Consider the following 18,519-nt stretch of genomic DNA (forward strand, 5'->3'; position numbering starts at 1 on the left):
GGAAATCCAACCAGTCCATTCTAAAGGAGATCAGTCCTGGGTGTTCATTGGAAAGACTGATGTTGAAGCTGAGACTCCAATACTTTGGCCACCTGATGCGAAGAGCTGACTCATTTGAAAAGACCCTAATGCTGAAAAAGACTGAGGGCAGGAGGAGAAGGGGACAACAGAGGATGAAATAGTTGGATGGCATCACTGACTCAATGGACATGAGCTTAGGTGAACTCTGGGAGCTGGTGATGGACAGGGAGGCCTGGCATGCTGTAGTTCATGGGGTTGCAGAGTCGGACATGACTGAGCGACTGAACTGAAGAAGGAAATATGTGATGATTTCTATCTTTTGAAAATAAAACCACAGTTAGTGATAAATGTCACTAAGCAGGCAACAAAATATATGAAAAGGAAATGAAACACCACCCTAGGGACTGTGGTTTCCTAGTCTTGTATTCTATCCAGGCTCAGGTGTATTTTGCCATTCTGTGGCCAAATAACAGTATTGATTTTTATCACATACTACAATATATCTGAAGCCTGAAAACTTATCATTTGAGATTTACTTAGGAATGATGCTAAAGCTGAAACTCCAATACTTTGGCCACCTCATGCAAAGAATTGACTCATTGGAAAAGACCCTGATGCTGGGAGGGATTGGGGGCAGGAGAAGAAGGGGACAACAGAGGATGAGATGGCTGGAAGGCATCAGCGACTCGATGGACATGAGTTTGAGTGAACTCCGGGAGTTGGTGATGGACAGGGAGGCCTGGTGTGCTGTGATTCACGGGGTCGCAAAGAGTCAGACATGACTGAGCGACTGAACTGAACTGAACTGGATAATGGATTCTACACTTCACAAATGAGCAATTATAACTCTTGACTAGAGATTTATATAAAGTCTCAGTTTTAAACAATCTGAGTCGTTTTAGGAAAGTAATGATCTTCAACTGAAGTAAAAACAGAGAAATCAGTTATTCAAATGATCCATCCTCAAGAACTGGTATCTAGAGTGTAGGATGTGTTTTATCTCAAACCTGGAACTACTTTCTTCTTTGATTCTAATTTTACAGATGGAAAAAACTCACATGTTCAAAAGATAGATACGGATTGGCAAACTCAGTTCAGAAGTATGTTCTGATTCCTATTTTTGTTCCACTCCACTGCTTAACATGATCTGGACAAAGACAAAATAGAACTCATTTAATTTTCAATGCTATCAATATTATCATCATCTCTAATCATTATGGGGGGCCTACTTTGTGCCAATCACTGAGCTAAAGGGCTTGACATGTACTGTCTCTTAGTCCTCCCACAATTCTCTAAAGTAGAGAAATATTAATTTCACTAACTGCCATTTTACAGATGAGGTAACTTGTCTATGCCTGGAACAAAGACAAGCATCTTAGTCTGTGTAATTACAAAGTTCATGCTCCTGAGTACTGCTATTCCAAATATACATGGCCTCTTCTAATTTATTGTGCCATGACATTGGTACAGGCCCAATTATATTTTTCTGTCTACACAATGGGAAGTATGCTATTGGTTCATCAGGTAAAATATAATAGAAAGACTTCTCCTTCCCAATGTTCTACCACTAAAAAGTCACCCTCCATTCTCTTATTTTATGAAAGCATTTAAAATATAATTGTAAGGTTAAGACAGAAATGTTTGACTAGAAATACTTGCTAGAAAATGACCACTCTTGTCAAATTCAGTAACTGAGTAAATGCTATTTTGAATGGGAAATGGATGATTTTCAACTAACGTAGAAACAGAGAAATCAGTTATTTAAATGATTTAATAAATGCTTTTGATGATGCTTTTTACAGAGGCAATTATATTCAATTGGGACAAAGTCTCCAAATTTGAATACGTTACAGTTTGTTCTCCCAAATGAAGTCTAACACATTATATAATTAACATATATCTGACAAGCTTAAGGACCAACACAGGGGCTTCCCTGGTGGCTCAGCAGTGACAAACCTGCCTGCTAACACAGGAGACACAGGTGAGATTCCTGGATCTGGGAGATCCCCTGGAGAGGGAAATTACAGCCCACTCCAGTATTCTTGCTGGGAAATCCTATGGACAGAGGAGCCTGGTAGGCTATAGTCCATGGAGTTGCAAAAGAATCAGACACAACTGAACAACAACAACAAGGACCAACATGATTTAATTCAAATCCTTCACATCTTCCTTGATTGATAACTTGTTATTCCTAAGACAGGTGGAAAGAGCTTTGAACTTGGACCTCTAACCCTTCATGAGAAAACAGCAATATGTTGGCAAGACATTGCTTAACCTGAGTCTGTTTCCTATCCATAACAAAGGGATAATATTACTGTTTCATTAGACTATTACAAGTTTTAAAGGAGGTTGCGTGTTTTTTAGACTAAATTCACCATTGCTTCTCAGCTTGGCAGGGAACACAAAATGGCAAATTCCTCATCTTTTTAAAACCTCTGTTTTTTTCCAGTTTAAACGTCCTTTCTTTGTGCCTACTGGCTATCTCCTTACTTTGAAGAACCATCCTAATATAATGCAAACCCTTGTTCTCAAGAAGGTATTAGAACTATGCCAAGATACCCTTGTTAAATCAAATACCAGCCCTCAGTATTTACACATTCCTTGCTTCCATTATGGTCTGAAATCTATAATAATCTTTCTGCCACCTCCCCTTTTATAATCTCTCTTACCTTTACTATCAGAGGAAGGTAGGTTTTGCAGAAGAACTGAAATTGGCCCATCTAGTTTCAGTAATAATTCTCTAAGATATAGTTTGTAGATTAAGATTTAATTTACCTGCTATGATGTATTTTATTAGAAAATTGTCTGTGTAGTTATCTTTCACATCAGAAACCTCTATGAAGTTGAAGATATAGGAACAACAAAGTTCATAGGTAAATCAAAGAAAACCTGGCCATTAGAAAGATAAGCAAGCACCTTACTCTTTGCCATTTCTAAGTGTCCCAGATCACAGCTGCTCAACTTGCAGCTGAGATCCAAGAATCAGAGAAACAGGAAACCTGTGTAATTAAACAAAATGTTTAATATTATGTACAATACCAGGCCTTGCTGTACGGATAAAGAACCATTTGATTATAAATGATTCACTGGGCTTATTTTAAATTCTTTAGTGGAAAGTTTCATTTAATAATTCCTTTAATTTCATTAAATATCCAGTAAGTGTTCAAATTTCCAGTTTTCTCGCAAATTGTCATCTTTTATAGTTTATAGTTCTATGTATTGTGATTGACTGTTAAGCCTCTTAAATGTCTTAAGCCTGTAAGTTCCACTCTCTTTCTGAAATTGTTTGTTGAAGAAAAGACATCATTTATCCCATACCTTCTCAGGGTCTGGATTTTAATGATTGCATTTTTGACACAAATAGTTTTAAATGTCCCTGCATCCTCTGTATTTTTTGTAAATTTTAGTTGGATATAGAAGCTTGATCACATTCAGGGTTTATATTTTGGGGTGGTAGGAGTGTGAGTAAGACTACTTTATAGGTGGTAGTATGTTCTTCAAGAAGCACATAATATCTGAGATAAAAAGTTTTTAAAAACTTTTAAAAAAGGACAGGGATCTCCCTGGTAGCCCACTGGCTAAGACTCTGCACTCCCAGTGCAGGGGCCTGGGTTTGATCCCTGGTCAGGAAACTAGATCCCACATGCCGCAATTAAGAGCCGGAGCCATCAAATAAATAAATACTTAATTTTTTTAAAAAAGAAGGACACAATGTCAAGGTATTTCCCTTTTTATGATGCTGGCAGATGTCAGTGCTTAATTTCTCTATCTCTTAATTCATTAGAGTTTGGGAAATGGTGATATTCTATGATTCTTTATTCGCTTATTAGCTACTTCTTTAAAGAGAAACATCCTCTTATTTACTGTACTGGTTTCCTGAGGCTTTTGTAATAACCACAAACTTGGTGGCTTAAAAACAACAGAAATTTATTCTCATAGTTCTGGAGGCCAGAAGTCCAAAACAAAAATGTTGGCAGTGACATACTTCCTCCAGAGAGGCTCTAAGGGAGAAATCTATTCTTTGTCTCTTCCAACTCCTGTTAGCTGTTGGCATTCCTTGTTGCTGTCCTGCTCCAATTTCTTCCACTGTGGTTACATTTCCTCTTCCTCTCCTGTTTGTTCATTTCTCTGTCCCTTATAAAGACACTTGGCAGTGAATTTAGGGTGTACCATGGTAATGATCTCATCACAAAATCCTTAATTTAATTATACCTTCAAAGACCCTTTTTCCAAATAAGGTAACATAAACATAAGGATTAGAACATGGACATATCTTTTGGGAGGGCTACCAGTCAAACCAGGACATCTACTATTTGATACTTGGTGTACAGTTCATAGGAAAGGCTGGAAATGCTTGACTATTTTTATTTACCAATCTTCAAGATGATGAATTGTTTCCCTACCATTCTCCAATGGTGACCAATCAGAATTTTCATTTTTTAAAGCAGCATTATAAATGAACAAATATAAATATTTGATGGAGTTCAACTTGATGCAAGAACTATCTTATTGATACAAGGAATTCCAGGGGTTGCTAGCCACAACCAGAAGCTGGGAGGAGGCAAGGAAAGATTCTAACCAGAGTGTCAAACAGGGCATGGCCCTGCTGACTCCTAGATTTTAGACTTAAAGCTTCCAGAACTATGAGGCAATACATTTCTGTTGCTTTAAGTCACTCAGTTTGCACTATTTTATTACAACAGCTCTAGAGAACTAATATACTTCAGTGCTAGCTGTATGAAGAGATATTCCAGGTTCATTCTGTATTAAGTAGGGCAATACTAGAAGAACTTTCCAGGTGGCTCAGTGGTAAAGAATCTGCCTGCCAATGCAGGAGACACAAGAGACAGGTTTGACCCCTGGGTCAGGAAGATCCCCTTGGGGAAAAGGCAACCCACTCCAGTATTCTTGCCTGGAAAATCCCATGGAAAGAGGAGCCTGGCGGGCTAAAGTTCCATGGGGTTACAGAGTCCAACAAAACTGAGTACCCACACACTCACGTGGCAATAAGGCAATTTCATTTGGTTAAAATTAGTATTTTTCTTGCCCCGGTCCTGGAGTCAGAACTATTTTCAAGCAGTTCTGATTCCTCTTAGTGGAAAATGGTACTGCAAGATTATAATCTGGAGCTAGAAGTGCTCATGTATACCAGGGTGATCACAAGTGAAATGTCTAGGCTTTTTCAGAACTATGTATATAAGTTAAAATATACTGAATTGGGGTTTTAGTTGCTTTAAAAAAAAAAAAAAGACATTTCCTGCTCTTGACCTAGAATCAGAGTAAGATATTTCTCCAAGGAAAACTCGAAGTATCTAGGTACTAGGTGTACTCATTGCTACTGGCTTGGTTATTATTTCTAGACTTTTTCAGAGCCAGGGAGAAAAATTTAAGACAAAATACCTCATGATACCTCTATTTCAAATTCAGGACTATAGAATTTTTACTCAGCCTCTTCTATCTTAAATCTAAATCTCTCCTATGTTGGGAATGCAGCTTCTCAAGAATGTTTGGGATGGCATAATTCAGTTCAGTTCAGTTTAGTCACTCAGTCATGTCCAACTCTTTGCGACCCCATAGGCTGCAGCATTCCAGGCTTCCATGTCCATCATCAACTCCCGGAGCATGCTCAAACTCATGTCTGTCGAGTCAGTGGTGCCATCCAACCATCTCATCCTCATTCATCCCCTTCTCCTCCTGCCTTCAATCTTTCCCAGCATCAAGGTCTTTTCCAATGAGTCCGTGCTTTGCATTAGGTGGCCAAAGTATTGGAGTTTCAGCTTCAGCATCAGTCCTTCCAATAAATATTCAATGATTTCCTTTAGGATGGACAGGTTGGATCTCCTTGCAGTCCAAGGGACCCTCAAGAGTCTTCTCCAACACCACAGTTCAAAAGCATCAATTCTTCGGCACTCAGTTTTCTTTATAGTCCAACTCTCACATCCGCACATGACTACTGGAAAAACCATAGCTTTGACTAGACTGACCTTTGTTGGCAAAGTGTCTCTGCTTTTTAATATGCTGTCTAGGTTGGTCATAGCTTTTCTTCCAAGGACCAAGCGTCTTTTAATTTCATGGCTGCAGTCACCATCTACAGTGATTTTGGAGCCCCCACAAAATAGTCTCTCACTGTTTCCACTGTTTCCCCATCTATTTGCCATGAAGTGATGAGACTAGATGCCATGTTCTTAGTTTTCTGAATGTTGAGTTTTAAGCCAACTTTTTCACTCTCCTCTTTAATTAGAACATCATATAAAGTACTCATTTTCTTTATCTTATACATCACATTGAAAAAAGAGTATATATACAGCATTACTACCACCAATAAAACTACTAAGAAAAGTGAAAATAATCGTTTGTCCTTAGAGGATATCCCACTGCAGATATACAGTCTAACTACTGTGTTTTTAAAGTCACTTGAAAAAGTTCTTCCCTGTGTTAGGGAACATTCTGTTAATCTGCTTCATTTTATTTTCAATTTTGGGATTTTTCTCAAAAGTTAATTTTGCTTTATAAGTAAAATATTTGTTTCCAGAGTCAAATCTAAATAATTCAGTATATTTGTATAAGCCAGCTTCTATTCCTGTCCTCTATACACTATTTTCTCATTATTCTTATAAGTAACTTTATTTTTAAAAAATTATGGTTTATCTTTCCCTTTCTAATTTTTAATATAAACAAACATATATGTGCATATTTTATGGTTATTTCTTAAAAGGTAGCATACAAAGAATACTTTCCTATTTTCACTCAACACTATATCCCAAAGATCATTCCACAGTGGTACATAGAGATATTCCTCATTTCTTGTCATAATGCACAGTAATCTACTGCTCATCCAACCAATCTCCTTATATGCACATGTTGGGTATTTCCATTCTCTCAGTTTACAATGAATCTCACAATGAATATTCCTGCATATACATCTTTCCATATTTTTGCCATATAGCTGTGGGTCAGAGTCCTAAACCTAAGACTGTAAATGGGCAAGTTCACAAGTAACTTTGCTATATATAATTGGATACATGAGTAACTAAGCAATTTGATGAATTCAACCAATAAATTATCATTCACCTTAACTTTAAACTCATGATAGCACATAATTACGTTTTGTATTCACCACTTGAAATACTAAAGCTTTGCCAAAGTTTTTGTAGAAAAGTAATCATTGACCATTGGCATCATTATTAAAATCTAATGGTAGTGTTCTACAGCTGAGTTAGAGACATTCCACCTGTTTGGACGTCATTGATATAGCTGTTGTATACTTACCATAATTAATAAATTACTTATTAATAATTAGTAATAATATAATACTAATAAATAATTAGTAATAATAATAAATTACTTGCCACCAAATACTTATTAAAGCACTTCCTAGTACCTTTGATCTTCCCAAAATTCATTTGTGGTGGTCTTAACAATACAGAGAGGCTTAGTTACTGCAGAAGGTCATACAATAATGACAGTCAAGCCTGATTCCACAAAGACTCTGTACTCTGCTAAACTAATTTAATTCATTTTTGCTAAGCCACAGACTACTTTATATTTTGGTATACAGAAACTGCAGTTTAGTTTGCTGTTTTAAGGAACAGAATAGCAATTTCAAACTATAACTGAGAAGGGAGGAAGAGAACATGAACAGAAATGATTTGCGTGGTCAGCCAATTTCGTCTTATACACTGGATCAAAAATTACTGCATGTGAAAATCAACATTTTTTTTTTTTTGGTAAAAGCCTAAAAATTGGGTGAAACCTTCTCTGAAGAAACTCTGCAGGCCAGAATGGAGGGGCATTATATAGCTGAAGTCCTGAAAGGGAAAAATCTGCAACCTAGACTACTCTATGACTCAAAATATTTAAAACAGAAGAATTTAGAATAGAGAGAGAAAGAGTTTCTCAGACAAGCAAAAATGAAAAGAATTCACCAATACTAAACCAACCCTGGGCTTCCCCAGTGGCACTAGTGGTAAAGAATCCATCTGCCAACGCCAATGCTAGACACATGGGTTTGATCCTTTGGTCGGAAAGATCCCCTGGAGGAGGAAATGGCAACCTACTCCAGCATTTTTCCCTGGAAAACTCCATGGACAGAGGAGCCTGGCAAGCTACAGTCCATAGGGTTGCAAAGAGTTGGACATGACTGAGCACACTCACACACATAAACCAACCCTAAGATAAATAGTGAAAGGTCTCCTTTAAATAGAAAAGAAACAATAATCTTTTGGAAAGGGAACAGTCCAATAAAAAAGGCAAAAATATAAAAATTTTGGTAAAAGTGATTATAACTACAGCCAACAGAAAAGGGTTGTGTTAATCATTCAGCACAAGGCTAAGCATAAACATGTAAAATTAGACATCAAAATCACAAAATGTGGGGAAGGGAAGCATAAAAATCCAGGTCTTTTAGAATGTGTTTGAACTTATCATCAGGCAAGCAGATATAGTTATGGGTCAACAGACTTGAACATCATGGTAACCACAAATCAAAAACATGCAACAGATTCACACACACACACACACACACACACACACACACACACACACACACCAGAACTCAAGCATACTATAAAAGAAAATCACCAGGCTATCAAAGAAGAACAAAAAGAAGAAATGAACAAAGAAGAACATAAACAACTGGAAAACAAGGTTTAAAATGGTTGTAAGCACATACTATCAATAATTACTTTAAATGTCAATGGACTAAATGCTCTGATCAAGAGACAGAGAGTGGCATATTGGATTAAACAAGAACCTACAATGTGCTGCCTACAAGAGACTCATTTTGGGGTGAAAAACACAGAGACTAAAAATATTGAGATGGAAAAAGATATTTCAAGCACATGGAAACAGAAATTGGGGTGGAATGGGTAGCAATACTCATATCAGCAAAAACTGACTTTAAAACAAAGGACATAAAAGAAAGCAGAGAAGGACATTTATTTCAGTTCAGCTCAGTCACTCAGTCATGTCTGACTCTTTGCGACCCCCATGGACTGCAGCACGCCAGGCCTCCCTATCACCAACTCCCAGAGTTTACCTAAACTCATGTCCATTGAGTCGGTGATGCCATCCAACCATCTCATCCTCTGTTGTCCCTTTCTCCACCTGCCTTCAATCTTTCCCAGCATCAGGGTCTTTTCAAATGAGTCAGTTCTTTGCATCAGGTTGCCAAAGTATTGGAGTTTCAGCTTCAGCATCAGTCCTTCCAATGACTATGCAGGACTGATTTCCTTTAGGATGGACTGGTTGGATCTCCTTGCAGTCCAAGGGACTCTCAAGAGTCTTCTCTAACATCACAGTTCAAAAGCATCAATTCTTTGGCACTCAGCTTTCTTTATAGTCCAACTCTCACATCCATACATGACTACTGGAAAAACCATAGCCTTGACTAGATGGCCCTCTGTTGGCAAAGTAACGTCTCTGTTTTTTAATATGCTGTCTAAGTTGGTCATAACTTTTCTTCCAAGGAGCAAGTGTCTTTTAATTTTATGGTTGCAGTCACCATCTGCAGTGATTTTGGAGCCCCAAAAGATAAAGTCTGTCACTGTTTCCACCGTTTACCCATCTATTTGCCATGAAGTGAAGGGACCAGATGTCATGATCTTAGTTTCCTGAATGCTGAGTTTTAAAGGACATTATATAATGACATATAATGATAAAGGGAGATCTATACAAGAAGAGGATATTATACTTGTTAACATATATGCACCCAATATAGCAGCACCTAAATATATAAAACAAATACTAACAGACCTAAAGGGAGAAATTGATAGGAATACAATAATAGTAGGAGACTTTAATATGCCACTGACATACATCAATGGACAAATCATCTTGACAGAAAATGCTGGACTCCATTGATATCTATAGAACACTATTCCTCCAAAACCCAGAATACACATTCTTTTCAAGCACACACGGAACATTCTCTAAGACAGACCACATACTAGGTCACAAAACAAGCCTCAACAAATTTAAGAGGTTAGAAATTATTTCAAACATCTTTTCTGACTACAATGTTATGATACTAGAAATCAACCACAAAAGGAAAAACAGGGAAAGAACAAACACATAGAGACTAAACAGTATGCTACTAAAAAACAGATGAGTCAATGATGGGACAAAATATGAATTCATAAAATACCTCAAGACAAACAAGAATAAAACCACAAGCTTACAAAAGCTATGGTACTCAACAAAAGCAGTACTAAGAGGGGAGTTCATAGCAATACAGGCCTTCCCCAAGAAACAAATAAAAATCTCAAATAAACAACTAAATCTACCACCTAAAAGAATTAGAAAAAGAACAAACCTTAAAGTCAGCATAAGGAAGGAAATAACAAAGATCAGAGAGAAAATAAATAAAATAGAGATAGATCAATAAAACCATTGGAAGATAGAAAAGGTCAATAAAACCACTTTTTAAAAAAAAGATAAAAATTATCAACAAACCTCTAGCAAGGATCACCAAGAAGAAAAGAGAGGGGACCCAAATAAACTAAGAAATAAAGGAGAAATAACAACTGGTACCACAGAATTTTTTTAAAAAAAGGATTACTATAAACAGTCATATGCCAACAAGTTGGACAAAACAAATGGACAAATTTCTAGAAGTGGACATAAAGAAATGGACAAGTTTCTAGAAAGATACAGCTTGCCAAAATTGAGTCAAGAGGAAACATAATTGAACAGAATGATCACTATGAGTGAAATAGAATGTGTAAAAAAACAAACAACAAAACTCCCTACAAACAAAAACCCAGGACCAGACAGCTTCAGTGGCATATTTTACCAAACAGAAAAGCACTTATATTTATCATTCTCAAACTATTTCAAAAAACTGAGAAAGCGGGAACACTCTTTAAATTTACTCTATGAAGCCACTATCACCCCAATACCAAAACTAGACAAAGACATTACAATAAAAGAAAATTACACAATATCTTTGATGAATATAGATGCAATATTCCTCAACCAAATATTAGCAAATCTAAAATGCAACAATATATAAAAAGGGTCATACAGCATGATCAAGTTGGATTCATTCCATGGTTACCAGGATGGTTCAACATGTGCAGTTCAATCAATGTGATACTTCACATTAACAAACGGAAAGACAAAAACCACATGATTATCTCAATAAACACAGAGCAACCATCTGACAAAATTCAGCATTCACTAATGATAAAAACTCACCAAAGTGGGTAGAGAGGTAACATATATCAACATAATAAATCACTCAGTTGTGTCTGACTGTTTGCGACCACATGGACTGTAGCCTACCAGGCTCCTCTGTCCATGAGATTTTCCAGGCAATAGTATTGGAGTGGATTGCCATTTCCTTCTCCAGGGGATCTTCCCAACCCAGGGATGGAACCCAGGTCTCCCACATTGTAGACAGACGCTTTACCGTCTAAGCCACCAGGGAAGCCATTAATAAAAGTTATTTATGACAAATCCACAGCCAACAGAATATTTAATGATGAAATCCTGGAAGCTTTCCCACTAAATTCAGGAACAAGACAAGGATGCCCACTCTCATTACCTCTATTCAACATAATATTGGAAGTCCTAGCCACAGAAATCAGACAAAAAAAAAAAGAAATAAAGGCATCCAAATTAGACTGGAAGAGATAAAACTGTCACTATTTGCAGAAGACAAGATAGTCTATATAAGAATCCTAAAACTTCCACACAAAAACTATTAGAATAAGTGAATTCAACAAGGTAGCAGAATGCAAAATTAATAAACAGAGAGCATTTGCATTTCTTTGTACTAACAATTACATATCAGAAAAATAAAGTAAGAAAACAATCCTGTTAAAAATTACATCAAAAAGTATTTAGGAATACACTTAACTAAGGAGGTGGCTATGTGTAAAAACTATAAGACACTGATAAAAGAAACTTAAGATCACTCAGAGAAATGAAAAGATATCCCATGTTATTACATTGAAAGAATTAACACTGTTAAAATAATCATACTAAACAAAGCAATCTACAGATTTAATGCAATCACTATCAAAATACCCAAGATATTTTTCACAGAACTAGAATAAATAATCCTAAAATTTACATGGAATGACAAAAGACCAAGAACTACCAAAATAATCCTGACAATACTACAAAGCTAGAGTATCAAAGCAGTATGGTACTGGTACAAAAAACAGACAATGGAACAGAATAGACAGCCCAGAAATAAACCCACACAACTACAGTCAATTAATCTACAAAAAAGAATATTAAAGAACATAACATGGAGAAAAGATAATCTCTTCAACAAGTGGTGCTGGGCAAGCAGAACAGTGATACGTAAATCAATGAAACCATAACACTCCTCCACACCATATACAAAAATAAGCTCAAAATGGCTTAAAGACCTAAATATAAGACATGCCACCATAAAACTCACAGAAGAGAACACAGACAAAACATCCTCAAACATAAATAGTAACAATATCTTCTTAGATCAGTCTCCCAAGGCCAAACAAGTAACAGCTAAGATAAACAAATCAGACCTAATGAAACTGAAAAGCTTTTACATAGCAATGGAAATCAGAGACAAAGTGAAAAGACAACCTACAGAATGGGAGAAAATATTTGCAAACAACACACTCAACAAGGAGCTAATATTCAAAATATACACACAGCTCATATAACCCAATATTGAAACAATCCAGTCAAAAAATGGGCAGAAGGCCTAGATATTTGTCCAAAGACATACAGATGGCTAACAGGCAGATGAAAAGATGTTCAACATTGCTAATTATGAGACAGTCAGTTCAATTGCTCAGTCATGTCCAACTCTTTGCAACCCCATGGACTGCAGCATGCCAGGCTTCCCTGTCCATCACCAACTCCTGGAGCTTGCTCAAATTCATGTCCATTGAGTCAGTGATGCCATCCAACCATCTCATCCTCTGTCATCCCCTTCTCTTCCTGCCTTCAATCCTTCCCAGCATCAGGGTCTTTTCCAATGAATCAGTCCTTCGCATCAGATGACCAAAGAAAATACGAAATTATTAGAGAAATGTGAACCAAAACCACTGTGAGGTATCATCTCACACAGGTCAAAATGTCTATCATCAAAAATCTACAAATAATAAATGCTGGAGAGGGTGTGGAGAAAGGGAACCCTCTTATATTGTTGGTAGGAATATAAAAAACAATATGGAAGATCCTGACAAAACTAAAAATAGGCTACCATATGACCCAGCAATCCAACTCCTGGATATATGCCTAGAAAAGATGAAAACTCTAATTTGAAAAGATACATGCACCCTAATGTTCATAGCAGCACTATTTACAAAGCCAAGACATGGAAACAATCCAAGTGCCCACCAACCAATGACTGCCTTCAGAAGATGTGGTATATATTTGTGGTGTGTGTGTGTTCACGTGTGTGTATATATATCACTGAATATTAGTCAGTCTTAAAAAAGAATGAAATATCACCATTTTCAATAACATAGATGGATCTAGAGAATATTATACTTAGTAAAGTAAGCAAGATGAAGAAAAGGAAGTCTTATATGATATCACTTACATGTGGGATCTCAAAAAAAAATCCAAATGAACCTAACAAAACAAAAACAGATTCACAAATACAGAAATCAAACTAGGGCTACCAAGAGGGAAAGGGAGGGTCGAGGCATAAATTAGCAGTATGGAATTGACAGATACAAACTACTACACATACAATAGATAAGCAACAAGGATTTACTGTATAGCACAGGGAACTATATTCAATATAATAACCTATAATAGAAAAAAAATCCTGTAAAAAAATACACATATATAACTGAATCACTTTGATGTATACCTGAAACTAACACAATATCATAAATCAACTATACCTCAAATAAAAATTAGGTGAAACCAGAATATACTTTTATTTGGTAGGACTGAAATATATCAGTGCTTTTCATACCTTGAAATATGTAGTATTTCAAGGTATGAAATATGCTGTAATATGCAGTATATTTTACAATAAGACTTTCATTAGGATTAGCAAGTTTGAGATATAAGATCTTTCCTCTCAACTTCTGTATCCCACAAAAGAAACCGACACTAGTGCACATATATGAGTTGCATGATGCCTATATACATCGTTTGCTTTATTTATTCATTTATCATTATTTAAGAAGATATAGGCTAAAGGGAAATTACAAAATGATATTTTACTTTAAGCCAATGAGTAGTCTTCTTAGATTTTCTTCTTCCTTGGTATTGTTGCTTAATAGTCATTTGGACAGTAAAACATTTAAATGCTTGGACACACTAAAGTTTGGTGTCACTCTGTTCATGGTATATTAAAATTTAGGTATTGAGTTTTTCCTTTTCTTTCTTTGACAATTACTCAGTGTTAAGCAGATATTAATATTAAAAGAAATAAATAAGTTTTTATTCTCTAACATAAAATATTTTGAAGTTAAAAAAAGATTCATTTAGAGGCAAGAGAGCACTACTAGGTTACTAATTATATGACTGCTATAAAGTATGAACTCACACAGTGAAAATCCAATATAAGTGTTTCATACATGGTATAAGGAGATGATAAAATTAGAAAAGTTATTTAAGCTTTCATATATAAAGAAAAAGTTTCAGTTTAGTTCAGTCGCTCAGTTGTGTCCGACTCTTTGCGACCCCATAAATTGCAGCACGCCAGGCTTCCCTGTCCATCACCAACTCCAGGAGTTCACTCAGAGTCACGTCCAACTAGTCAGTGATGCCATCCAGCCATCTCACCTCTGTTGTCCCCTCCTCCTGCCCCCAATCCCTCCCAGCATCAGAGTCTTCTCCAATGAGTCAACTCTTCGCATGAGGTGGCCAAAGTACTGGAGTTTCAGTTTTAGCATCATTCCTTCCAAAGAAATCCCAGGGTTGATCTCCTTCAGAATGGACTGGTTGGATCTCCTTGAGAGTCCAGGGGACTCTCAAGAGTCTTCTCCAACACCACAGTTCAAAAGCATCAATTCAGCATTCAGCTTTCTTCACAGTCCAACTCTCACATCCATACATGACCACTGGAAAAACCATAGCCTTGACTAGACGGACCTTTGTTGGCAAAGTAATGTCTCTGCTTTTGAATATGTTATCTAGGTTGGTCATAACTTTCAAAGAAAAAGTTTAGATAAAAGCAACTGAAATATGATGGTAACCCCAGTTTTACATGGGACGTTTTCTGTTCACAAATTTTCAGTTTTGCAAAGTCGAGAGCTGTGACCTCCAAATTACTCAGACTACCATTTTAGCGCAAGATCAGAAAACGTCTTTTTCAGAATTAAACTAGCTGACGTATACCTATTGTGATTGAAGGCATATTATAGCTAAATGAATACTGGAAAGCAATTAATTGGAATGGAATCCATGATGGTTTCTTAGATGCTAGTCATGGGAGAGGAGCAGTGGTGAAGTGTGCCATGCTCAGTTGCCTTCCACTCTGTGCAAAGTCATGGATGATAGCCCGCCAGGCTCCTCCGTCTGTGGAACTTTTCAGGCAAGAATGCTGGAGTGGATTGCCGTGCCCTTCTCCAGGGGATCTTCCCAACCAGGGACCAAACGCTCATCTCCTGCATTGGCAGCAAGATTCTTTACCACTGAGACACTTGGGTAAATATGAATCAAGGTATTATTGTAATGTAGAGTATGTAAAAGGAGGTTGATGCAGAGCCTCCAGGGAATCTGAAGGTCTTAAATGGAGGCCTGGACTCAGTTTTCCGCCTTTTTAATCCAGTCACTGTATTCTATTATTTTACAGGTCAGATCCAGTCAGAGAACAACTGTCATCAATTCCTTTAAGGAATAATTCTGTGGCAAATAAATCTCATAAATTCTTCCCCATGCCCTGTCTGCAATGATCTTAATTTTAATTGCAGAACACTTATCTTTCAAGAACATGAAGCAATAACGAAAATGAGGTGAAAAGTGAGGGATTCCACAGGCAAACACAGTATTATATAAGGCACCAGCAAGTCTTCTTAAAATAGAAATGGAAAGTATTGGTTAGTATTAACTTTTCCCGTTAAAGGTCACCTGACATTTAAATGAACTACAAATGGTGACAGAATCATAATTTTATATAATGTATAAAGAACACTAAAGGAAATCAACCCTAAATATTCACTGGAAGGACTGATGCTGAAGCTGAAACTCCAACCCTTTGGCCACCTGATGCGAAGAGCCAATTCATTGCAAAAGACTCTGATGCTGGCAAAGATGGAAGGCAGTAGAAGGGGACGATGTCACCGACTCAATGGACATGAGTTTGAGCAAGCTCCAGGAGATGAAGGATGTGCCAAAATCCATGGGGTTGCAAAGAGTCAGACACAACTGAGTGGCTGAACAACATAAAGAAAACTATCATTTTCTGTGATTTATTTTTTTCCTTATGATGCTCCCAAACAAGCAACTCTGCAGGGAACTGAGAAGCAAGTGATGTTCCTCCAATATGGCCTTAGAGACTATATAACTTTGACATCTTGTTTTGCTTTGCCTTTTGAGGATAAACTCCTTCATTTGTCCAGACTACATTCCGTGTCTCTGGAAATTCCCTATGGACAAAAAAATTAGGTACTGTTAAGTTCCACCTTTTAAAACATAGAACATTCTCTGTTGTGTGAAATGCTGCTATAAAGGCCGGTGATTAGCTTCCACAGAGTAGGTCAAATGTCTATTGAGCTGCACCCCAAGACAAGAACATTTTCTGCCCGCTCTTTAGCAGCAACAGGCTCTATCAGTTACTGGGGATCAGAGGCCCAGTATTTCAGATGTTAATATGCCTTGGCCACGTGGAGTCACAACTGGGGCAACGTTTTTAAAAACTGGTGGGACTTGTGCAGTCATAATCCCGGTGATCCGTTTCGGGTTGGAGAGGGAGGGGGTGGCTTTTTCCACTGCTTTGAGAAGTCATTTAAAGTACGTGGGATAGTAGGGCCCGGACCTTTGGGAAACTTGAAACCCAGAGGATGTACCCGTGGAGACAACTCATCTGGCTTCAGGTGTCATTGATTCCGGAATGTGTTAAGGTGGGGAGGGGGGTGGTGTGGTAAATCAGCTTTCATCCCTTTTAGGAACTCGGTACAATTCTGCAAGCTAAAGACTCAGGCCAGGCGAGAGGTGCCCACGCCTCCTAACGTAGTTATCTGAGATGAGCTCCTCTTCAGAGATGACTCCGCATTTGAACCTCTGCCCACGGTCCGAGCGCGCGCGGGCGACGCGGCGGGGCACGTGACCGGCTCTCCTCCGCGGCCATGCCTAGTGGGCAGACGGCCACTGCCCCTTCCACATCTTCGAGCCCCTCCAGCGCCGGACGGCGTATAGACGCCCCTCAGGAGGCGGTCCCCCAGCTAGCTCTGGACTCCAGGGTTAACAGCACTCCCGCCTTTTCTCCGGCAACGGTTAGCGAGCCCCTATATCCCGAAGCCGGAGAAGGAAATGGCAACCCACTCCAGCATTCTTGCCCGTAAAATCCACGGACTGAGGCGCCTGGTGGGCTTACAGTCCACCGGGTCGCAAAGATACGGACACGACTGAACCACCTCACTTTACTTCACTATCTCGAAGCAGCTGCCCGAGACTTCCGCCTGGGTGCCGACCACGTGATCACGCGAGACTTGGGGAGGCGGCGGGTCTTCTTCACAACTTTAAGTCGGCCCCGCCCCTCACGACGCCCTCCACAGGGCTCGACAACGCGGCCTGCGGCGGCCTCCGCCCCGGCGCGCCTGCGCACGCGGCTCTCGCGGTGTTCTCGCGCTCGGCCCCGCCCACCGCTGCCCCCGCCCTTTCCGCCCCTCCCTCCCCCCCTCCGCCCTGTCTCTCGGCGGCGGCGGCGGCGGCGACGGCTCGCGCAGCTCGTTGGCTCACTATATAAAGGGGAGAAGCGGGCGGACCGGACGGCTGGAGCTGCAGCCGGTGGCGGCGGCGGCGCGGGGAGCGGCGACTGGTGGTGGTTTCCCTCCTTGGCGCGGGGGTGGGGAGCGGGCAACGCCCCCCGGGACCCCTGAAGGGTCGTGGCCTTTTTTTTTTTTTTTTAAAGGGCGATTCTTGAGTTTTTTTAGCTCCGGGAGGACTCCCCCTCCCTTCGTCCTCCCCTTCCTCCTTTCGCCGCTCCCCTCTCCTCCGTCAGGATCCGATTTTGTTTGAAAGATTTTCCCCTCAGTTTTGCGGTGGCTTGGGTCACCCTCGAGTGTTTTTTTTTTTTCCTCTTTCGTTTTGTTTTCATCTTGTTTCCTCGGGGTGGCCCCCCCCACTCTTGTTTGTGTTGTGTGTGGAAATGGCGAACTCGGCAAATACAAACACCGTGGTAAGGACGTGGTTCGGTGGCCGGCGGGGGCTTCGTTCAGGCGGCGAGCAACGGCCGGACCGGGCGGGGGCGGGGACGGCGGCGACTCCCCGGCCTCGACTCTCCTCAGCCGCCCGCGCGCGGCCGCCGCTTCCCGCCTCGGGCGGCGCGGGCCGGGGCGGCGGGGCGCGGGGGGTGGTGGGGGGCGGGCGCCG

At 39.4% G+C, this 18,519-nt stretch overlaps 1 protein-coding gene and 1 long non-coding RNA gene across 3 annotated transcripts in view; one reads left to right on the forward strand and one right to left on the reverse strand.

Moving 5' to 3' along the window:
* Positions 1-18,519, reverse strand: part of LOC120852653 — a 44,362-nt gene that overhangs the window by 24,751 nt on the left and 1,092 nt on the right. The gene's annotated exons all lie outside the window — the stretch shown is intronic.
* GTF2A1 (general transcription factor IIA subunit 1) overlaps positions 17,839-18,519 on the forward strand; it is a 40,058-nt gene continuing 39,377 nt past the window's right edge. For both annotated transcript variants that reach the window (XM_040225984.1, XM_040225985.1), the window contains exon 1: positions 17,839-18,325. In XM_040225984.1, coding sequence (XP_040081918.1) covers positions 18,296-18,325 — 30 coding nt within the window. In that variant the 5' untranslated portion in view covers positions 17,839-18,295. The remainder of the gene's footprint in view (positions 18,326-18,519) is intronic.

The sequence above is a fragment of the Oryx dammah genome, unplaced genomic scaffold (assembly GCF_014754425.2).
Source record: "Oryx dammah isolate SB20612 unplaced genomic scaffold, SCBI_Odam_1.1 HiC_scaffold_26, whole genome shotgun sequence".
NCBI lineage: Eukaryota > Metazoa > Chordata > Mammalia > Artiodactyla > Bovidae > Oryx > Oryx dammah.